The 23,603-nt window shown below is 43.3% G+C and overlaps 1 protein-coding gene across 3 annotated transcripts in view; it reads left to right on the top strand.

The window, feature by feature from the left end:
* The window catches only part of ADAM12 (ADAM metallopeptidase domain 12), a 178,800-nt gene that overhangs the window by 98,152 nt on the left and 57,045 nt on the right, over window positions 1-23,603 (top strand). For all 3 annotated transcript variants that reach the window (XM_068198305.1, XM_068198304.1, XM_068198303.1), the window contains exons 4-8: window positions 2,266-2,344; window positions 5,842-5,918; window positions 17,335-17,518; window positions 21,389-21,454; window positions 22,270-22,341. In XM_068198305.1, coding sequence (XP_068054406.1) covers window positions 2,266-2,344; window positions 5,842-5,918; window positions 17,335-17,518; window positions 21,389-21,454; window positions 22,270-22,341 — 478 coding nt within the window. The remainder of the gene's footprint in view (window positions 1-2,265; window positions 2,345-5,841; window positions 5,919-17,334; window positions 17,519-21,388; window positions 21,455-22,269; window positions 22,342-23,603) is intronic.

The following is a 23,603-nucleotide window of genomic DNA, read 5'->3' as shown; positions in this document are numbered from 1 at the left end:
TGAAACTCATTCCCCTGTCCTGGATGAAATCCCATTTCCAAATGCTGCACAGTGAAACTCTGTTGGCTTCAGCGATGGGATCTTGCCTTTACAAAGGCAATTAATGCCTGCCTAGTGCAGAACTTAGCAGTGTTAGATAAATAATGGTAATTATGAAAGCAGCTGCTCTTTGTCATAATGAGACGGTAGGAAACAGAGAGGGACTTTTTGCAGGAGTGTGTAGTGACAGGACAAGGGGAGTGGCTCCAAAATGACACTGAGTGGGTTTAGATGGGATATTGGGCAGGAATTGTTCCCTGGCAGGGTGGGCAGGCCCTGGCACAGGGTGCCCAGAACAGCTGTGGCTGCCCCTGGATCCCTGGAAGTGTCCAAGGGATGTTGGATGGAGCTCTGAGCACCCTGGAATAGGGGAAGGTGTCCCTGCCCATGGCAGGGGGTGGAACTGGAGGATCTCGAAGATCTCTTCCCACCCAAACCATTCCATGGTTGTTGGATACAGCCCACTGTGCTCCTGGCAGGGTTTGTGGAGGCTGCAGGCACCAGAGGTGAGACCACTGCAGTCAAGTGTCCTCCGAGGCCCCACAGTTGTCCCTGTCTCCCTGGTGTCCCACAGGAGCTGATTGGTGTGATTTATTACTGTGTGTCTAAATCAACACGAGGTGTTCGCTTGGGCACCCAAATCCTGCTGTGGGTGTGGTGGTTACCCGAGTTCCAGTTCCTACAAACCCACCAAATGCTGCAGTGTTTTAACATTCCATATCTATTAATATGCTAATATTTCCCACAAGCTGAAAAATTTGAAAGTTAAATGTGAAGATCTCTGCTTGAGTGCTCACTATGATGTGTTGGGGCTTCATTTTTTTTTGCCTTGCCACTTCCTTATTTTCTTTTTTTCCTTTTCTTTTTTGTTTTTGGTCTTGTTTCCCTTTTTTTTTTTTTTTTCCTACATCAAGACAGAGGCTTTTCAACCTGGGTTTTCTCCCTTATAAGTGTTTGTAGAGTTCCTAGCACATCCAGATCCTGATGGAGCCACTGGATATTAATGTGATGCAAATTAATCAGTAATGAAAATTAAATGAGTGTTTATGCTCCAGCTATAATGTTTATACAATCACAAGAAACATGTACCATGACTGTGTAATGGTTCCCACCACAATATTTGCAAGGGTGCAGCATTAACCAGCTTTAAATAAAAGAAAGGGCCTGGTTTGCTCAAATGGACAACCCAAGGGAGAAACACGTCTTTGAAGTGGAACAGAGTGAACATTGTGAAATGCAGAGCCAGGGATTTTTGGAATTATACACTTTCCTGTTTTCTGAAGGTGATGATGGCAGAAATTTTGCCAAAACTCAAGGATGTTTGTGATGAGGAGCACTACTCAAGACGAGTGCTAGGAGTAAATGTGAATGAGTGTTCCTCCTCCTGGCTTTGTCAGAAATGTTCTTTAGATAAGGAGTTGAAAACAGATCAATAGAAAGACTTTTTTTTTTTTTTTTAAGAGGCTTTCCCTCTTCCATGAGCTCATACAAAAACAGAAGTTTAGAAGTTTTCATGGTTGTCACACACATGCCCCTCCCTGGAGATTCCTGGAAAATGACAATTGCAAGTCCAAAATTTTTTATCTCATTGCCAAAGGCAGGAGGGAAAGTGTGGAGAGAATGGGAACAGATTGCCTTGTCCCAGACATGATCTTGCACAGTCTCCTGTGAAATCATTATATTTCCATTCCTGAATATCCTTTCAGATGATCAGGATAAATCCAGTACTGTAAATTCTGTGATGTTCATGCAGTGTTTTCCCTGGAGTGCCAATAGGAGGAGTTTGTTTCACTCACCAAGTGCTAAATTAGTCTTTGTGTGGTCATTTGCTGATGAATACAATAGATTAGATGGAAAAATAAGGAACACAGGGAAAACATTTTCTTTTTCAAAAATCACCATTACTTAACAACACTCTAAACCCCAGATTTCCCTAGATTTAACCTAAGATGTGCTGAAAATTGCATGGAAGATTCAACACTGAAATGTGCTGGCACAGCGTCCTCATTTGGAAGAGAAAACAGTCTGGAAACTTGTAGTCTATTCACAATTACCACAGGAAGTGTTCGTGTCCTGCAGCTTCAATATTTGAAGTTCCATTTTCCCTTATCCCCCATAGCGTTGAATCCTTAATGCCTGGCTTTGATCCCTATCTCAAACAGAGCCACTAAAGGATAAATTCAAGGTGAGGTGGCCTCAATATTCCCTGTGCTCTGTTTTTTCCAGGGGCCTGCTGGCCAGAGGCTTCACAGAGACCCATTATTTGCAGGATGGCACTGACGTGGTTCTCACACGCAATCACACGGTAAGGCTGGGCTGGCCTGGGTACAGATGATGCTTCATCCTTAAAATCCAGAGTGTTCTCTGCCAGGATCTGAGCCCTGGGATGAAGCAGCTCAATGTGTGGCTTTTTTTTTTTTTTTTTTTTTTCCAGTTGCCTTCAGTGTCTTTGTGAGTGCTGTGATCCTACACATGAATTTTTAGAGGCAGCCTTTAAAGGCGAGCTCTGGGGTTTGAACCACGTGGCTTTTAACATTTGTGAGTTTTCTTTTCAGCTTCTTGGAAATAGACCCATTAAAATTTGATAATTATGGCAGTCATGGCTGATTGTGGTTCTGTTTGGGGGGAAAAAAAACCCCTAAATATCTGATTTCCAGAGTGCAAAAGTTCATGTCAGAGGCTGGAAGGCTTGAGTGTCTTTCCTCACTGGGGAAGTCATGGGTGGGGTTTGGGGGAGGGTGTTGGTTGGGTTTATTTTTAAATCCAGGCCATAAGTGTGTTGTGGATGTACTTTATACTTGTATTTGTGTGTATGTATGTATATATTTATGTACATGTATAAATATGGATCTATATAAAATATGGCCTGTTAAAATAAGCAGTTAAAACCTGCTTTTTCCAAATAAAAACCCCTTAAGGCAGGAATGTTTTTTGTCCTCTGACAGCATGAATGTCTTAATTAGAAACAATGCAGCAAGCCATTTTAATTACAAAGCTTATCTTTTATCTGCCTAAGTCCCATAAAGTATTTGTTCTGTTATGGTATTTACTCACTGACACTGTCAGCAGAGACACCATGCTTTGTGTTCCCATCCATAACAGGCTTTGCTGGGATCAGGGGAAGGAATTATTTCTCTGCATAACATCTTACTTCTGAAAGAGCATCTTCATTATAGCTGCAGACACCCCAAGTAAAGCAATCATTTTGAAAGCTTTCAGTGCTTTCATTTTGCTGGGTGCTCATATCTCCTTCAAAATCAGCTCAGGAGAAAATAGTCATTTGTTTTGGGAGCAGGAAGGCTGCAGAGACTCCTGAAGGAAGTAAAAGGAAATAAATGAAACACATGAGTCTTCTAGAGATTTACCTGAGTTAACAGGAGTATGTATACAGCTAATTACAGGTTTTCTGTGCTAAAACACAATATCTGTTTGCAAAATGGCAAAGTAAATCATGATTAGTAATGACACTGCATTTTGCTGCCTGAAAAAGAGAGCTCAGTGCATTCATTTTTCATTAAATGCTGCAATACGGTTGAGAAAAGATAAGTCTCTGATTTTATTTTTATATCTCTTCTTCACTGAGGACATCAATACAGTCTGGAGTTGAAACCAAATCCGATTTTCCATTGAAAAGTTGCTTAGTCAAATCCTGCTTGGAGGTCAAAGCAAGGCAGGTTTGTGGAGCTGTCACTTGGGCAGTTCTCTAGCACACGAGTCAGTGTCTAGGTTACTTTTCAATTTGTAGCACCTGGAAAATTGTCAAAAGCTGCTATTTATTAAATGATCTCAAACAAGGGTAGAGTATGGTTTTAAGTATCATGGATCTGCCTTGGTAATTATTTGTTTTTAAGGGGTCACCCATTTTATAGACTCGTTTGCAGGAATAAAAAGATTTGATAGCAGGAAAAAATCCTGAAATTCAGTGGTATTACTGAGCTAGAAATCAATTTTCTCCCAGTCCCGTTGCAGGCCATGCTCTGATAAGTTTACATTTACGATATTGAACTTTGGCATCACATTGCTGGATCTCAGAGAAATTGTGAAATGGGCCACAACCAGGAGCTCAGAGTTAATAAAATGACAAGTTGTACGTGGAGAGGGAAAGAAACCAGGCCCTTTGCCATAATTCACTCTTAGATAAAGACAGCTGGATCACAGCAGCAGCTGCATGGGGCGAGATATTGGCTCCCCTCCCCGTTTCACTGGGCCTCTGCTCAGCTCTGGTGATGCTCAAACCCAGAGGTGTCCTTCTCAGGAGCTCTGAAATTCACCTCATGCTTGCTTTAAGCAGTGAGAATAAACCTATTTTGTTTTTGCTTTTAGCATATAAGAGATTCAGTGCTTGAGTGGGAGGGGCACTGATTTTCCTTCTATCACCAGCGTGGAACTGCTGACACTGAGATGAAGTGAAATGGTGCACCCACACTGAAAGTTTGACATCCATAGCAATTGTGACTGAAGTGATAACCCCCCAAAAATTCAATCTGTGACTCCCTTCTATTGTGGCTTTATCTTTGCTAATGTGTTACTGACTCTTTATGAGGATAGATGATAAAAATGCCCAAGAGTAAAACACTCTCACCCTGTTTCTGTCATTTCTTCCACTGACAAAGATTTGAGATTTGTATTTGGGAAGTCAGAGCTGGCTGTTCTGTGTTCACTTGCTCGTACTGGAAATCAAACAAACATTTTTCCTGGCATAAACTTATTAGCAGAAGATTCCTGTCTGAATCATTCCATCTTGCCCAGACTGTTGCTTTCTTCACCAAAATCAAGGTGCTTTTTAGAAATCTGCTGTGACTGAAAACCGTGCCCCAGCCTGGAAAGGTTAATTAATGCAATAATGAACCAAGCCATAAGAGGCACAGGGAGATGACTGTGAGGTTGCAGCATTGATAACTTCCCTCTGCACTAATCAGATGGGAACCTTTCACAGCAGAGTTTTCAGCTTCCAGGTGGTATTGGGAATGCAATATAACCTTTAGTCAACAATAAAATTAGCCTTGATTCCAGACAGATATGTGGATGTGCTTAGAAACCCTCTGTTGTGGGTGCCTTTTGCAAGCAGTGGATTATTAAAGAAATATAATAACCTAAGCACAGAATTAAATTGGACTGTTGTTGCTCAAAATAGAAGCCCCCCTTTATTCTTGGTTGTTTTTAATAACATGCAGCTACTTGGTTGGGTATTTCAATAAAAAATTTCCTTTCCAACCTGTTTCCCTTCCTTCCTATTTGCTTTGTGATTTTTATTTCAAGCTCTAGGGTTGGGATTGGCTTTGTTGTACTTCTCTTTCCACATACCTACCTCCTACAGGGATACACAGATTTAAATGCCCTTAAATAAAAACAGGGGTCTCTACAAAAAGCAGTAAAATGCAGCAGCTGATTTGTTAATCTGATTATTTTATAAAATATTATAAAATATTAAAATAATATAAATAATATTAAAATATTATCAAATATTATCAAATATTCAATATTGGAGCTTTAAATACATAACACAGAAAAAGAGGGTCAGTCATACAAATCTAACATTATTGAACCTGTACAAAATATGAACACAAAACCAAACAAAAAAAACCTCCTATAACTTTTTGGGATTTCGGAGCAGCCAAGATTTCCATTTAGGACTATTTGGTCTGTTAAGCACAGAGAACATTTGGTGGGACAGGAAAAGTGCTGTCAGTGTGATTCTGAATGCTGTGGCCTGAAATTGATAATCACCTTGGAAGGAAGGGGCTGGAAACCCAGGAGCAAAGAGCATCTGTGGGCACTGAAATGTTCTCTCTTCCTGCACAGGGTCACTGCTTTTACCATGGCCAGGTCCAGGGGATCCCCGGCTCCTCCGTCAGCCTCAGCACCTGCTCGGGACTCAGGTGAGCCCAGATTCCAGCAATGTTTGAGCTCCTGAGTGCTTGGTTTGGCTCTTAATGCATGAATCAATACTGGGGAAGGGGCTGGGGGAGCTGGGAAGGGGCTCAGCCTGGAGAAAAGGGGGATCAGGGGGGACCTTGTGGCTCTGCACAGCTCCTGACAGGAGGGGACAGCCGGGGGGTCAGGCTCTGCTCCAGGGAACAGGGACAGGAGGAGAGGGAACGGCCTCAGGCTGGGCTCAGGGTGGATATTGGGGAAAATTCCTTCATGGAAAGGGTTGTCCAGGCCTGGCACAGCTGCCCAGGGCAGTGGTGGAGTCCCCATCCTTGGAGAGATTTAAAATCCATGAGGATGTGGCACTTGGGGACATGGGGCAGAGGTGGCCTTGGCAGTGCTGGGGGATGGTTGGACTCAGTGATCTGAGAGGGCTTCTCCAACAGAAATAACTCCATGATTCTATCTCTTTTTCAAATGTTGGATGAATCCCTACAAATCATTTTCCCTCTAGTTGCTCTGAGGAGAAAAAACAAAGAATAGATAACACAATTTTGTGTGGTTTTCCAAGAGCCATCCCTTCTCTCCTGCTCCCATCCCTCTCTGTGCCCATTCCTTGGCACATTTTTATACTGGCAGTGTCCAGTGGCTTTCCAGGCCCCTTTGTCCTCAAAACTGTTTCACTGCTTTGCCAGCTGTGGAATCACTCATTGTCCAGCAGCCTCATCATTAGGAGAGGTGGCTTTAGAAATCAGGGGCTCAAAGATTCTGTGATACACAGAATATGCGTGGCTGTGCAGCTCAGTAATCGTGTTTATGGCAGGTAAGATGCTCAGCTTTTGGATTTTAGCTGCTTGTTAACAGCAGAGTAGCAGATTCCTATTGTTGAAAATCAAACCTCTTCGAGTATGACAAAGGAATGGACTGACAAAATTTCACGTACACAACAGACACAGTTCAGGAAACAATTATCTTTCTTACTTGGACAATCAGAGACTGGTATTTACTCGCAGAGCTGTTCCAAATCACAGTAATTAACTGTAAATTGGCTCTATGCTCTCCTTGGAAAACCCAGTTTTCCTGTCAGATTTCCAGCTGTCTCAGCCTTTTCTGGGTTTAATTTATCTACAAACAGCAGGAGTAGCTGGAATCTTTTCCCCTTGATTTTGCATTTTGTGCAATAGTGGCATTGTCAAGGCTTTTGTAAGGGAGCTCTGGAACAGACAGCAGCAGAGAGAGCAGAGTTTGATCCCAGCACCCCATTCCCTCTGGGAATGACCCATTTGCTGTAGTGGAGGGGATTCCTTTGGCTCATTCCCACACAGAGGGGCTTTATGGGTGCGTCACTATGGATCCAGCATCTTCTAAAAGTTTAATAAACTCCTTGCATGAACAGTCAGCATTTATCTGTCATTCTCGCTGTAAAATATATCCAGAATTTAAAACAGTTTGTAAAAATCTAATGCAGAGCTCTCAGTTATTTAGTTAAAAGGATCACAATGCTGCAAGCTCCACAGGGAAAATCTGTACCTTGTGGGACAGGGTCTGCATCGATGTCCTTGCTCCAGAGCTACCTGGAAATGAACCACTCTCAAGAGAAAATGCCTTTCTCCACATTAGAAGTCTTTTCTTTCTTCTCCAAAGTGCTCTCTTTACAATTGTCAGCTCCCAGAGTCGTTTCCCAGTTTTAGGTGGTTCAGACATGTCAAGACAGCAGATGCTGGCAGGGACATTTTCCTGGCACTGTTGCAGACAAGTCCCCATAGTGCAAGCTGACAGGATTGGGCTCCTTCTCTGCAGGGAAGCAGAGCTGCACGTTTTCCAGTACAAAATTGCAGAATTTCCTTTGCAGTGCATGTTTTGTTCTAGTAGGAGATCAGATGAGGATAAATCTCCGTTTCTGTGCCTGTTTCACTGCTGAGATTGGTAAACAGAGTGTCCATGGGTGAGAACAGTTTGTGATAAGAGTTCTGTGCCTGTTGATTCACTCCACCAAACCTGTTTCACAGCCCAACAACCAACAGCAACAACTCCCAGACAGAATAACTCCCAGATATTGCCTGTGCTTGATCACAGAAACACAAATGGATTGGGTTGGAAGAGACCTGAAAGCTCATCCAGTCCCACCCCTGCCCTGGGCAGGGACACCTTCCACTAGACCAGGCTGCTGTAAAAAAAGGACAGTCCGGAAGAACTCCTTGGCTTACTTTGCTGGCAGCTTTGCTAGCTTGAAAGAATAGATCTGGATAGGATTGGAAAGGATGGGATGGGATATGTGACATTCCCATTCTCTGGACAGAGAGACACAATTCTGTCTCTCAGGAGAAGCACAGACAGAAGAGGAGAAAACAATCTTTATCTCTGCCCCTTTGTTTTCCCCATGTGGAATGTGGTGTGGAGATTGTTTACCTGCAGTGATGGCTGGGTTGGATTCTGGTGAAGGTTGTTTGGGGTCAGTGACCAGTGGGATCCAGCTGTGGCTGGGACTCTCAGCAGAGTCACGAGTTTGAGAGTTAGGTAAGAAAGAAGTATGTAGAATAGTATGGTATCTCTTTAAATAGTATATTAATGTAATATAGTATAGTTTTAATAAAGCTATCCTTCAGCCTTCTGGTCTGGAGCCAGACATCCTCATTTCTTCCTGTTGGGGATCGTCTGATTTACAATATAGGATAGGATAAGATAGGATGGGATGGGATAGGACAGGATAGGATAGGATAATGTACTTGCCACCAGCTTGCTGGAGCAGGGACTCTTGTTTTTCCAAGCTGCAGGAGCAGCGGCATAAGGTTCTGTGTGGCCATGGAGCCCCAGGTGGGGACAGTCCCTGGAGCAGCCCTTTCACTTGCAGCAGCTGTTGGAAGGGAGGCCAGGTCTCGTTTTCAGGGTCTGTTCCTGGCTTTGTGACAGTTTCTAAGTGAATCAGACAAATCTCTCTGTCTCAGTTTCTCCATCTGTGAAATCCATTTAATGATTCTTACCTACCTCACACAGCTGCTGCGTGGAGCCGGGGTTCAAGTGCCTGAAAAACATCTAATGAAAGGAAGTGCATGCTGTCAGCCCTCTGAAATCCTGGAGAACCAATATCTTCCCCCTCCCAGCAGACAGGCACTGTGGGCATTGTTCCAGGTGTGGATAGGTAGGGGCTGTGCATTTTCCCCCAGACCAGCAGAGTTCATTAAAAGACATGAAATTACTCATAAAGAATAGGTTCCACATTTCAGTGTGCTCTGAAGCCTGAGTGCTCAGCAGCAGTCAAAGAAGCAAAAGGGATCATAGGAATTACTGAGACAGAAATAGAGGATAAAACAAGAACCCTCATTACCACTTTATAAATCCACAGAGCGCTCACATCTTGAGTTCTGCATGCAGTTCTTGTTTTCCCCTCTCCTGCTCCATCTCAGAAGAGGAAGAAGCAATATATCCAGAAAAGGTACAGAGAAGGGCAAAAATCGTGATCAAAGGTATGGAACAGCTTTTATCCAAAGAGAGAAAATAGACTAGGATTTGACACTTTTGAAAGGCGGTGACGGAGAAAAAGAGCATGATGAAACAAGGTTGAATGTCACACTGGAGAGAGGACAATTACTGAATATTCTTCATAATCTCAAAATTAGGAGCCATCAGCTGAAACTTGAGAGCAAAGGAAAGTACTTTTTATTCACATAACAAAGCACAGGAGCTGTCACGGGTGGGTGTCAGTGGATCACTGACAGAATCAATGGATTCCAAAAGGATGTGACAATTTGGGAAGGGGAGCTCAGGGAGCCTCTGCAGGGCTGTCAAACCCTGAGATGTCCCTGACACTGCTGCTCCCAGAGCTGGGGCTGCTTGTTCTGTTCTTATCTCTCACACCTGAGTTGCTGCTGTTGGCCAAGGCCAGAGAGGAGCTGCTGAGCTGGAGGAGCCTTGCTCTGACCTCCCCCAGCTATCGAGGTCTTCCCTCTACATGGCTGAGCAGTTGAGATGTGGTTTTAGCTCCTGAACGTTTCGTGATTGTTCTGTGATGAGGAAGAATTGTGTGAAATCTGAAAACTAAGGTTAGTTTGGGTTAAGTTTCTCAGGCAGATAGAGGAGTGAGAGATGAAGAGGAGAGAGGAGGAGGCTCAGCTCTCTCAAGCACACATTTTTCAGCTCTGTTCCATCCTCACACACATAACATTCCAGCTCCTCACCTCACGTAGGAGCACAATGGCAGAAATAGTGGGATTGACATTGAGAGCTGCCTAAAATGCAGGTTAGAGGAGAATATAATCATGCCTTAATCTGTATCCTGCTGGCTCCTCCGAGAAGGAGGAGCTGAGTGGCAGAGAGGGCTCGGGAAGTGCTGAGTGCACGAAAAGGGAACAATGGCTAATCAGGATTTCTGTGTGTCCATCTGGATCAGAAAGCCAATTAGACTGTCAGAGCTTGTGGGAAGGTGAAGGTACGACAGAGTTGAGCCATTTCCTTCCTGTCCTCAGGAAATACCCTTCTGTTTATCTGTTGGAGGCTCTTCAAGTTTTTAGCAAATAATTTTGGCCTGTGGCCGCTGCTCACATCTTCTGTGATGAATTTGTTTAGACTTGAATGATTTTTCCCTCATTACTTTCCCTGTGCGTGCTGAGTACACCCAGAACTGCAGCCTGGAGAAGGGCACAAACCTCCCTGGGCCAGGGGCTGGCAGAGGACTCTGGCATGGAAATGTGCAGCTTCAAAAGCATCTGCAGTGACCTCTTAGATGGGGGGAGCTTGAGAGGTGCTCCCAAAAATTCCTCGGGAGCCTAAGGATAGAAATATTTTTCTTCTGAAACCCCAAAATGCACTTGAATATCCTCAAGATATTTTTACCCAATTGTTAGGTAATCAAGCCAGTCACACATACAGAAAGTGTTCAGTCATTGTCCAGCCTCATCAGCAGCTGGAAGATGCAGTGTCCACGGTGACAGGGATGGGGACAAGGCCTCAGAATAGAATTGATGCTCATTTTTACTGGGATTACAGAGTTAGGGTACCCGAGGCTGCCAATAGCTTTTTTCAAATGGTCTGGCTGAACTCACTACAGCCCAAACACAGTCAGCTGAAGAGGGAATTTAAATGTGACACTCCAGACATCAGCTATTGAAAAAAGGAATGGAAGTAGGAAACCAGTGAGAAAAAGAAATGTAAATTCCTCACGACTCCTCAAGCATCATTTCCCCACAGAAGAAGAGATTTCATCCAAAAGTTAAGTTAGGAGAAAATCCCTGTTGAGAAAAGCACTGGTTTGGATGTGAGCTTTTCCTCCATACTTTCTGAAGAGCTTTTAGTTCATATAAACATCCTGCATGGTTTGTAATTTATCTGACCTGGAAACTCCTGGAGGATTTTGAGCTCAACATCAAAAACCATTCACTTTCTGGGGTTTCATGGCTTCTGTATGCTGCCTGTTCCAGGGGAGCAGCTCCTGGCTCAGGGTCACCTCTGTGATCTGAGATAAGCATCGTGTCCAGCCTGTGACCATGGTGTGCACAGGGATCACTGCCAGGACAGGAATGAGGGATGATCCCTACCCAGGTTTTTTGAGCTCCTTCTCCATCCACTCTGCTTCTGGCATTTAGTGGCATGTGCAAGTTGGAATCTTCTTGTCCTGTCTCTGTTTGCTGCAGGGTGTGATAAAATGTGCTCACTAAATTGGTACCCATGCTAATGCCCCTTCCCTTCCCTTCCCTTCCCTTCCCTTCCCTTCCCTTCCCTTCCCTTCCCTTCCCTTCCCTTCCCTTCCCTTCCCTTCCCTTCCCTTCCCTTCCCTTCCCTTCCCTTCCCTTCCCTTCCCTTCCCTTCCCTTCCCTTCCCTTCCCTTCCCTTCCCTCTCCCTCTCCCTCTCCCTCTCCCTCTCCCTCTCCCTCTCCCTCTCCCTCTCCCTCTCCCTTTTTTCCTTTTTTCCTTTTTTCCTTTTTTCCTTTTTTTTTTCCTTTTTTCCTTTTTTCCTCCTTTTTCCTTTTCCTTTCCTTTCCCCTGTCCTTTCCTTTCCTTTCCACTGTCCTTTCCTCTTTCCTTTTCCCTGTCCTTTCCTCTTTCCTTTTCCCTGTCCTTTCCTCTTTCCTTTTCTTTCCTTTCCTCTTTCCTTTCCTCTCCTCTTTCCTTTCCTTTCCCTTTCCTCTCCTTTCCTTCCCCTTCCCTTTCCTCTCCTTTCCTTCCCTTTCCCTTTCCTTCTCCTTCTCCTTCTCCTTCTCCTTCTCCTTCTCCTTCTCCTTCTCCTTCTCCTTCTCCTTCTCCTTCTCCTTCTCCTTCTTCTCCTTCTCCTTCTCCTTTCTCCCTTTCCCTTCTCTTCCTCACCCGCACATGTGACAATTTCTGACAACACAATTACTGTTCCTTGCAGCCCAAATGCTGGACATGAAATCACATTTTCTCTTCCCATCCAAGTAACTCCTTGCTGGAATTCCAGGAATCAAAGTTGCAGCTCGACCTGCGTCCACTCTGGACAGATCTGTCCTGCACTGAGAAAGGATGAAGTGTGTGCTGCAGGAGGCTCTGGCCATAATTCCATTTTAGAGAATATATTTTCAGGTTCATGAAAGGCACTGGCTGGAGTAGAAGCTCTGTGAGTGATGATGTGTCTGTGTGAGAACACCTCCACCACGCCTGTGAGATGTAAAACCAGTGGTGCTACTGCTTCCACCCCCTTTGAGAGGCTGCCCTTGCTTGATTTGGGTCAGATTTGTTATTTTAATAGAATCCTGCTGTGCAGTGTAGTAGGATAACAGGATTGTTTTTCTTTCCCATTGTGCTCGTCATCAATAGATAGTTGTTTTTTTTTTTTTCTGTGGATACTAAAATTTCCCCTATTTTAGAGGTGAGGAGTTGTTGCAAAAATAGGTGACCAGGGACAGAGGCAGAGACAGGGACAGAGGCCCATCTGCCTCCAGACTCCTGCTCTCTGTATTTCCCAGTTCCTGAAAGAATGACCAAACCATTTGAAAAATATCTAAATATCAGCTCTATTAGAAAAACAGTCAATAGATCATCCTGCTCATTTATGCCCATAGTATCCATCTGCAACTTATTAAAACAGCCTAAAAGTGAAGTCCTCATTCACCACTTCATTTTTCTTCCCCTTTTGTTTGTTTGCCTGCTTACTTGCCTGGGAATTTGTTATACAGAGCCCTGGGAATGCAGAATGAATAATAAAAATAAATAAAGATGTCCTCTGAGTGCACAGATCACCCCTGAGTTGGTGCCTGCTGAGCAGCCCTGCACTCCAGGGTCACAAGGCTCCAATTCTGGTACCTTTTCACCTAAAACTTGAAATCCATGGAAGAGCTGTGGGATCAGCCCCTGTCCCTGTGAAGCTGTAACACTGATTGTGGAATGAAGGGCCTGGAGGTTTCAGGTGGCACAGGAGCACTGCAGTGTCTGTGGGCAGGCACAGACTTCGAGTGAATATTTTGTGTGTGAGCACGACTGCCCTTTAATTCATTTCTCACCAACCCAGGACATCCACATTCCTCTGCCAGTGGAAATAGAGATTTTATTATTGCTGTTTAGAAGTGAGTATAACTTTGAGCTTCATTAAAACCAAATGTTTAATTGCACTCACAGATCTCAGGTTTATCAATTTACTTAATTTCCCCTGTATAGTGCAGCAGAATAATATATAATAGTTTCATATAGTGCTGTCCCAGCCAAGTTTTGCTTCAGCATCACAATTTCTCAGACAAGTATGTGTTGATGGTTTGTGTTGGCAGGACCTTTGTTTCTGCTGACAAGCTGGAAAAGAAAAATCCCATTTATATTTTGAGATTTCCTAAAGCCTGCTGATTTATGAAATATGACTGGCCTCGCTTTAGGTTTTGTTTTGGTTTTCCTTTTTAAGAGGAAAAAAATCATTATATTTGATTTTATTGACAGTTTAAAAAGTGGAATTATTCCATTAAATTGCCTTTCCCCGATTGAGAGATTCCTGGCAATGTGAAATGGTGTGAGTTTTAATTTCTGTTTGAGATGTTTTAATTTCTGTTTGAGACGGGGAGAGCTCTCCCATCTCGTACAGACATTCCCAGGTGTCCACGTGGCTCAGAAGGGAGGACAGGAGGCAGAACCCTGTGAGCTTTCCTTGTCCAGGGTGGCTCAGCAGGGATGTGGAGGTGCTTGGTCTGGTGCTAACCCCAGGCATGAGCAGGGACCAAACCCTGTGCAGAGCTGGAGTCAAATTTAACCCAGGCTCAGGACCACACTGGAGCTGCTGCCAGTTGGCCTGGAGCCTGGGAGTTGATGTCTGGACGTGCTCTTGGGATGGATATTTTCCCTCTCTCTCTGCTACCGGTGATGGAGGAGACAGAGGGAGAATTTCAGGTAGGGTTGGGGTTGTCTCTTGGCTTTCCTGCCTGCCTCGTTTGCAAATCTTTCTGACTTCCCAGCATCTGTAGGTTTGGGAACGAGGAAAACACAGAATTAGACACTTGACACTAAAATTTGAATACTTCATATTGCCTCTTTCCCCCTCAAGCATTTATAATGTTTGGGAATTCTGGTAGCCTTTTGTCCGATAGAAATCCCACAGACTAGTCTTAAGGACTTACTGAAATCTCTTTGGGGTTCTTTGTATAATTTTTGACTGGGGATCTGTAGTTTAATATGCCATTTGCCACATGAATATTTTATTTGCCACGGTGGAAAACATTACATTATTTAACATTAATGGCTCCTGAAAAATAGAAAAGTTTCTGGGAACATGGGCTGACTCAGGAGTCTGGGAGAACCCTGCTGAAGAGGGAGACACAGAAATGGTGGAGGAGTAACAGAGGCTTCTTGGAAACACCTGAGGAGAGTGGAAGGAACCAGGAGCTATGGATTTATTTTATTTGCCTCAAATTCTCAGTCCTGAATGACTGGTGGGTATTGTCCACGCACACAAAAAATAAAAAAGAAAGGAACCATAACTCTTGACTCGTTACATTTTTAAGGTGCTGTGCTTGGCACTGCACAATGGGGGAAAAATGCAATTGTAAGGAAAGAAAATTAGTCAAAACCAGAGAGCTGGCCAAGAAAATTCATATTTGATATTCATTATCTTATTACAGATGGTCACAAGCCAAGTGCTGATATCCTGTAGGCAGCACTCAAGGGATAAGTGTGCTTTAAATGAAAAGTCTGGGGTTTTTTTCTGCTAAATCTGCAGATTTTCCTTCTCTTGGGATTGCTCCATAGGCAAAATGAAATTGTCCTTAAAGGCCTAGGCTGTCCCATGGGATGGGAATCAGACTGGTATGCTCAGGAAAAACCCAAATTAATAATTCTGGGATCTGATCATTTGTCCATACCCTCAGCAGCTAAAGGAAATGAGGGCTAAAGAAAGTTATTTAGTTCTTTTTAAAGAAATAGTTATTTAGTTCTTTCAGACAGAGGTTGGGTACATGAGGGATACATTGGAAATGTGGCATTGATGTGGCACATTTTGGATATGAACTCCTGAAAACAAGATGCTCACTTTAAAATATTTTTTAAGAAATTAAAATTGTGAGAACTCTGCTCAGGATACAACGAAGTCCCTCCCTTTCTAGTGTAAGTAATAAAGAAAATTGTTCAAGCTTCTAATTTTGAAAGTGAATGTTCTAAGAAAGGCAAATTCAGCATTAAAAACAAACCCCTGCATGCTTTTCTGTTGTTTCTGAGTTGTCAACACAGGGAGCTGGTCAGGCTGGCCCATTTCAAACAGTGACTAATGGACTCCTGCCTCCAAAATTAAATGATTAATTGCACAAGGCCAAGACAACAATCCTTATTTGATTGTGCTGATTACAGGGCTGCTGGTTTTTGGAGTAAAGCAAATATATTGTCCTAATTTCCTAAATCCTCCAAGGAGTGAGGCAGCTCTGACAGCAATTTAGAGCTGTGAGGTGTGAGGTTACTCAAATCATGGGGTGACCTGCCCGAGGTGTCTCATGTGTCAGGAAGCTTGTTGGGATCCTGGCTGGAGCTGCAGGGCTGCTGGGATAAATCAGCCCAGCTTTTCCAGCCCTGATCCATCACTCCCAGCTGCTGGGTGATGGGTGAACGTGTCTCACCTGCTCTGCCTAGGGGACTGAGGAAGCTGCAGATGAATTATCAGACCCTGAGCCTTGGTTCAGGTCAGTAAAACAAGCTCCTGGGACTGCTGGTAGGCAGATTTTGATATCGTGGCTTCCCAGGCTGCTTTTCTCTCTTGGGCTTTTAGCAGTTCCAGTCACCAATAAAACGTCTTTTGGATTGGCTGAGCTGGTGTTAATGGTGCTCTGAAGCAAAATTGTGCAGCCAGCTTGGAATTAATACTTCAGTTAATTTGTAGTCAGACCACAGACTTTGAGTTTCTTCATCGTATCTTCCTAATAAGAGGATAATGAAGGTAGCTTTTCCCTAATAATTATAATTTTATTTTTAAATCAGTCTTCATAGTATCATTACCTGCTTTTGGGTCCTTTTTCTCCTATTTTATCCTTCTTTTTTTTAACTTTCTGAAAATCTGTACAGTGACACTGGTCTCACAGTGGTTGTTGTATCTCACCTTTGTCACAGTACAGACAGAAATTAAAAGGGCAGACACTTCTAAAACACCAAAAAGACACACTAAGAAAATAAAGTTGCTCCATTCCTTGTCCCAAGTCTCTCTCCAGCTCTCCTGGAGCCCCTCTAGGCACTGAAAGGGGCTCTGAGGTCCCCCTGGAGCCTTCTCCTCTCCAGGCTGGACACCCCCAGCTCTCCCAGCCTGTCACATATTCAGCCTTTTGTCACCTTTGTTTTGCTGTGGCATCTCAGGACAACTGGGCAGGACCCAGCACAAGGACCCTGTTTCTTTCCTCTTACAGGTTGTAGCTTAAAGAGTTCAGCAAGAGAGCTTTGACTTGAAAATCTGTGAGTTCCTCAGGGAACAGGTGGTATTGCTGTCAAAATTATTCTTTTGGGCAGTAAAATGAGTGAAACAGGAACCAACTCTTCCTGTGTCTGAGCTTCCCCCTGCTGCCCTGCTGGGCAATATTTAATAATCCATCCTGACACCGTGAGGCCTCTTGGATCTGGCAGGGTTTGGTTTAGCAGCTCTAATGGAACTACAGACTGGAATGAATGTTTTCCCACTGTCCCTTCCTTCCCAAAGCCTTTCTCCAGGCTTTGGTTCACTCCCATTTGCCGCGGCTCCGTCGGCAATGCATCACCGGGAGAATGGAAAACAAATAAAGCACAAATATAATTTTGCTCTGCAGCGCAGCACTTCAGAAGAGACAAATTTCTGTGAGCCACTGGTTCTTTTAAAGTATAGTGTGTGCCGCAATGACAAATGTACAGCTTTGATGTTTCCTGCTCCGCTCGCCCGTGACATTGTAAATCAGTGTTTTGCTTTCTCATACTCCATCATTATTAAACTTGGTGTAACTCTGGTGTAGACGAGCTCCTGAAAGCCACGTCTCACTCTGCTCTCCTGTGTCGCAGGGGAATTATTGTGTTTGGAAACAACAGCTACGTTCTGGAGCCATTGGAAGGTGCTACAAGCGAACACAAGATCTACCGAGCGGAGAATCTGAGAATAGCCCCGGGATCTTGCGGCCACCAGCTGGACATCCCTGCCACGGGGGCTGCTGCCAGTGCCACATCACAGCATTCTCCAGCTGCCAGGGTAGGTGGCTGATGTGCTTTTCTGTGCCTGGTTGGCAGCATTTCCATGTTACTGCCCACCACAAGAGTCTCTACTGAGCAAAACCTTAACCCACACCATGGACTTCCCGTGGTGCCGTCTGCTGAAGTGCAGATGAAATTATTTGTTAAAGCTTTATTACTTTTCCTGGACTCTCCATGCATAACTTGCTTTTCACTTCCTTTTCAACAGAGAAAAGTTTATGGGTTCCTATTATGGTCATATATTTTGGTTCTTGTATGGTTAGAACCAGAATTTGAGGCTCCCTGAGAATATTCAGCAATGTCTGGAAAAGTTCTTGCCCTCCCAAGATGAAAGAGAACATGATAGCTGGGATACTTTGCTAATACCAGGTTTGGAACCTCTATATTTTAGTAGCAAAGCCTCTTATGCAGACAAAACATATTATCAGCATATTATTTTACAGATGTATTACTTGAGTTGCTTTGATGTTGCCAGGAATGTACTTCGTGTGAGATGCTGTGGTAGTACAACCACAAGATGCATCTAGCTAATGGAAATTAGAGAATTAAATGAGCCAAAAACCAGGAAGAGGAAATGCTGTAACAAATTCATCTGCATGTTGGATAAGGGCTGTAGAAAAGGCTGGTTTAGGTGTTCAGGAATTATATAATGATACAAATCTGCCATCAGCATTAATTGAATGTCACATATGGAGATTTGTATTTGCATGTACAACTCAGGCTTTGCATCAGGTCTAAGGAAAGCAACCTCGGTGACATCTCTAGATATAATTATGCAATGGAATTAATTTATTTTACATTTTTAGGAATATTACATCTAGAGCATTAGCCTTTGCATGAAACATTATAAGAATTAAGTGTATTTCTAAAAGCATGTGTAGGTGGAAAACATTGGAAATACAACATTATTAAGTTTTCCCCAAATTGTTTGTGACTTTGAATTCCACTGAAGTAGTCAATGTAATGAAGAAATAAAATGTGTGCGTGTAACAAACTGACACAACCAAAGCCATTTTATTAGTACCTTTATGGTTCTTCCATTTTGCTTCTGTCTTCAACTACATCTCAAAATTCACTTCAAATATCTGAAAAATATTTTTGCTGTGGTTCAGTGGACATAATTATAAAACCTGTCAACAGTCCCATGATATGGATAGGTACAATATATTTAATGAGCAAGTTGGTTAAGCTTCTAATGTAGGAATTTTGAAAGCTGTCAAATGTCATGTGTGCAGTGAGTTTTCATATTTCAGTGTTGTCACTAAGCAGTCTGTCAGTGGGCACGTCAAATAAAGATGACCTGCAAAGTGGGGAGACATAAAGCTGCTCCAAATCACACTGGGTGACAGAATTAAACAGAAATATGGTCTCAGGTTCAGGGCATGATTAAAATATTTGGCTTCCTGACAGGTCTGGGGGAAGATTTTTGTTTGGTTTTATCCCCTGACTCTTGACTCAACCACCTACATGAAATTCTTATTGAGCAGAGCTGAAATGTGAGGTCAATGTATCACCAAGGGCTTTGGTTAGATGCTAGTGCAGATGAAGGATGGGACAAGCAGCAGATTCAGCTTCCCAGATGCAAGCAGGAGCCCCCGTGGAGCAAGGCAGGAGATGCAGAGGGTGTCACAGACAGGCTGTGCCCTGCTGGAGCAGGGTCTCTGGGAGTGCTGGGTCATTTCCTGACTCACTGGACCCTCAAACTGCACCAAGGAGCATTTTCCAGCTGAGCTCCATTGAGACAGGACCCTGCAGAATGTCTGGTGTGTAGGACACTCCCTGAAGTAGGGAATTTTCTCTGTAGCCACAAGGAAAAAAAAGCCATTTTGGTGGTGCTGGTGACCACAACCAGGCAGGGGAGTTTTTAGAGCACGAGGAAAGAGAGGCTGCACCACTGCAGTGTCCATCCAAGCCATGCCAATTCCCAGGCAGGGAAGGCTGAGGAAGGGGTACAGCTGCTGGGACAGCAGGTTTGGGACAGGATCGGGTGGAGAAGAAGCAGAGAGAGACCATGGTCAGTGGAGTAAAGCCCATTGTCCCCCAGCTCTCATGGCTGTGTCATTGACTCCTCCTTTTGGTTCTGAAGGATAACCTCAGCAAAGAGGTTGAGCACTGACGCAGCTGGCTGCAGAGAGCAAGCTGAAAGAAGCCATAATTAGGTATATTTCATAAATAAATATTGTGTCCTAGGAATTCACATAGCCTTTGGGCAAATCTCAGGAACAGATTTGTTATGCAAGTCAGTCACCAGAGGCTTATGTGATTTTTATGCCTGCTAGCCAATTTCTCTCCAGCTCACTCCAGTCCAAACAGTTTTACTCTTGGTAAGAGGGAAATGTTTTAAACTGACTGTTGTAACAGAGCTCTCCTTGCTCCTTTGAACCCAGATTTTCCGGTATCATCTTTTCTTCTTCACTTGGAGGAGGATGAGAGGCACCTTGGAGATGCATCTCTTTAGGCCCTCATAATAAATTTCAGGATGGGAGAGTTTTAGTGTCTGAGAGAGCAATTCCATCACAAACAGCAGCCACATGGCCATTTACCTTTTGTGGCACCTCACTCTTGTCTGAGTGACATCACACCCCGGTGCCAGAAGTTTTAAAAGAATCTACCTCAGCTCATTTGCCAGAGCCCCTAATAAGTGTAATCCTGTCAAGTGTTTGCATCCTTGATGTTTAGTTCATTAACAGCAGCCTTTACTCCTCTCTCCATCCGTAAATACTGTCCAAATGAAACTTTTTTCAAGTTACTGGAGTTTGCAACACGATTAAAAATTATTTTGAAAGTCAGATACTAAAGATTGCATCGCTCGCTTTTCCTCTAATTCTTGCAAAACATCAAAATCATTAATCTGCAGATAATGAAGAGGAACAGTTTGATAATGTGAAGAAAACTTAGTGAAATCTGGCTGGAAGGCGATGTCCAGCTCTGGCTGTGCTTAAGGGATCTCTCAGTTTGCCTTGGAGCAGTTTCCCTTGGAAAGCTTTAGTCATGTTTCAGGTTAAAGAGCTTTGCTGCAGCTCAAGACATCATGGTCAGTTGTAGGTCAAACATCTGTTTAAGCCCTCTAAGTTCTGGCAGGAAGATCAGATATTCTGCTGAGACCTCTTTTCCCTAGTCTAGACACAAGGAAGCAATGATAGGATAGATTCTGCTGCTGTAAATCACAGAACTTCTACAGGCACTAATAGGTCACTTAAATTTAGGGTAACAAAGGAGCTGTGATGTGTTTTGTACTCTTACAAAATAATTTCTTCACTGATTTTGTTGTTTCAGTTAAGCATTATGATTCTTTTAGACCTGAATTTTATATGAATATGCAGATACAGAATTAAACGTGTGCCTTCCATTTTTCAAGTATTAATTTGCTTCCCCAGACACTGACAGTTGGTTCTTTTTTTATTTTTGGGTTTTTCTTCCTATATAATTTATCAGTTGGCTGCTTGACCTCTTCTCTGCTTCACTCAATATCCCTTTATCTCTCATTTTTCTTAGTAACCAGCTTGTCTATTGTGTGAAATGTTTGTTAGAAGTTACCTCATCTCTCCTTTAAAAGTGCCTCAGAAACAGCAAAGGTCTTTCTGCTGGAGGGGATATTCTCCTGTGAGGAAAGATAACTCAAACATTTCAACTGCAGAAAGCTGAAAGGTTGAGAGAGACTTTGCACCACTCTCCTGCTTTCTGTGATCAAATCCTGAGAGGTTTTGTAAGGAAAACTTCCACGAGGAGGAGAAATACCCTACAAACCTGTGTGTAGTAAAATCTTAGCAAAATGTAGGAAACCGGAGACACTGTGTATTTCCTCTTGCAAGCACTTCGTTGTATCAAGGCTGAAAACAAAATAGGACTTTCATGGTTTTTTTGACAGTACAAGAGGGAGACTCTGAAGACAACGAAGTACGTGGAGCTTGTTATTGTGGCAGATAATCGTGAGGTAAGGAACTGCAAAATAAAAAGTTATGTGAGCAGCAAAGGGGCAGCTCAGTTCAGTTGCCATGGTGCTGCAAATAAGGTGCTTCAGACAATAATATGATGTTTTCTGAGGTAAATCATCCTCCCTAATTAGGGCTGAGCAAGGAAGGAATTATTAAGCTAGGACAACAGTGATACTCAATTGCAAAATTTCTTGCAACACCTCAGAAGGAGTTTGAAATGACTGTGTCAGTATGGAAGAGGCAAATACTCATTCCTTGAGCAAGTTAAGTCCTCACTGCCATTCACTGTGCCCTCACTGGGGCTGTCAGGGCTTCTGGAGCGGTGCTTGGCCATCACATTCCATGGAGCACGACTGCCTTCCTGATGGCTTGCAAAGGGAGCTTCAAAGTACAAAGTACCCAGCACTGGCTGTAAAAATGTTCCAGTGAGCTGAATGGCAAAGATCTGAATCCTGGCTTGAATTATTTTGCTGCCTTTTTTTTTTTTTTTTTTTTTTTGGTCTCCTTGAACACTGCTACTTAGAGAACTGAAATCACTCTTTGCAAGACCTGCTAAGAGAAGAACTATTTCCCAAAACATCAGTCCTGAAAAGACCCCTATGTAACACTTGGATATTATTTTAAAACCTTTTCACGAGAACCAAAATCCTGTGCCACAGTCTGTGTTTCTTTTGGGGCAGACTGTGAATCCAGCAGGAGTCTGCTGGTGGATTTTGGCTGCACCCTCGTTCCCAAAGATCCCTGATGTGCTGGCTCTTGGGGGGAAGCTCTGTGATATTTGTGCTGCTGGAACATTGATCCTTTGCATTCCCAGTTTCAGAGACAAGGCAAAGATGTGGAAAAAATTAAGCAGAGGCTGATAGAAATTGCAAACTACGTTGATAAGGTAAGAACATGAGGATTGTTTCCCTTTTCCCAACCTTACTACACTTTCTGAAGGATGCTGAAGGACCCAATCCTGCAGCTTTGCTGGTACTGCAGTATTTCAGAGCAAAGCTTCTGGAAAAGCAAATTTAAACCTTTCATTTGCCTTTTGATACACAAAGCCATGAGCTCTGCTCTGCTGCATATGGGATGTAAAGATTTATTCCTAAGGAAAAGCCCAATTTAGCCCTAGGATTTTATTCACCAGGGAAGAGGGTGGGGATAATCACCTATAAAACAACCTGTAGAAAAAAAAAAAAAAAAGGATTATTTTAAGAGAAATTTGGAGAACAAAGGCATTTGTAGCAACAAGGGAAGGTCCAGTTGTAAGGCCAACAAAGGCCTGTGAAAACACAGTTAATAAAATGTGTAATCCAAGGAAGATGGCAGAACTAAAAATCAGGAAGCAGAGTTGATGGCTGAGTGAGAGCAATAAGAGAGAGACATACACTGGATTTTTTAGGTCTTGAAATAATTCCTTGACAGCAAACAATAAAGTGTAAGAATCCTCTAGAGTGGTTTTTGAACAAAGTAGAGTTTATTTTTGTTGGGCTGTATGGCCAGAAAATATTAGGACTCTATTAGTGAAATTATAACTGAGAGTGTCTTAATTTATCTGAGAACTTATCAAGTGATACTTCAAGGGCAGTAGCTCAAGGAGAAGCATTCCTGATTAAAAACAAGCTGCTGAAGACACCTCTGCCTCATCCATAATTGTCTTGCTGACTTATTGCCAGAGGACAGGTGTTTATGTGTTACCTGCTCAAAATTAATTTTGCATATTGTAATATATTTTTTGTTCCATGCTTAATTTATGCTCAGCAAATGCTGGTGTTCTGCAAATGACTGAAATGCACAGAAACAAGACAAATATCTACTGGGTGTTTTCCTCAGCTTGTCAGGCAAATCTGGACTTGATCAATCCCTGACTCCTTCCTCACATTACTCTCACATTAGATCTGTTGTCGTGGCTCTGCTGATGTTGTTTTTGCTCCCCTCTTGCAGCAAAATGACATTTGCTGGTGGGGGAATAGATAAAATCCCTTGGTTTTATCTGCTCTGTGCAAGGCTTGATGACCCTGGCTCGTTTTCAGCTATTACTGTGATCCACAACCACAGCACAGTTCCTCTGCCTCTGGAATGGGATCTGTGCAGCCCTGGGAGACTCATCTGCCATGGCCAGGAGTTCCTTCAGGGCTGAAGGACATGGGCAGGGAGTTGAGG

This window comes from Anomalospiza imberbis, chromosome 8 (assembly GCF_031753505.1).
Source record: "Anomalospiza imberbis isolate Cuckoo-Finch-1a 21T00152 chromosome 8, ASM3175350v1, whole genome shotgun sequence".
NCBI classification, from domain to species: domain Eukaryota; kingdom Metazoa; phylum Chordata; class Aves; order Passeriformes; family Viduidae; genus Anomalospiza; species Anomalospiza imberbis.
Note: the sequence above shows the minus strand (reverse complement) of the source record. Positions and strands in the feature narration are given on the sequence as shown.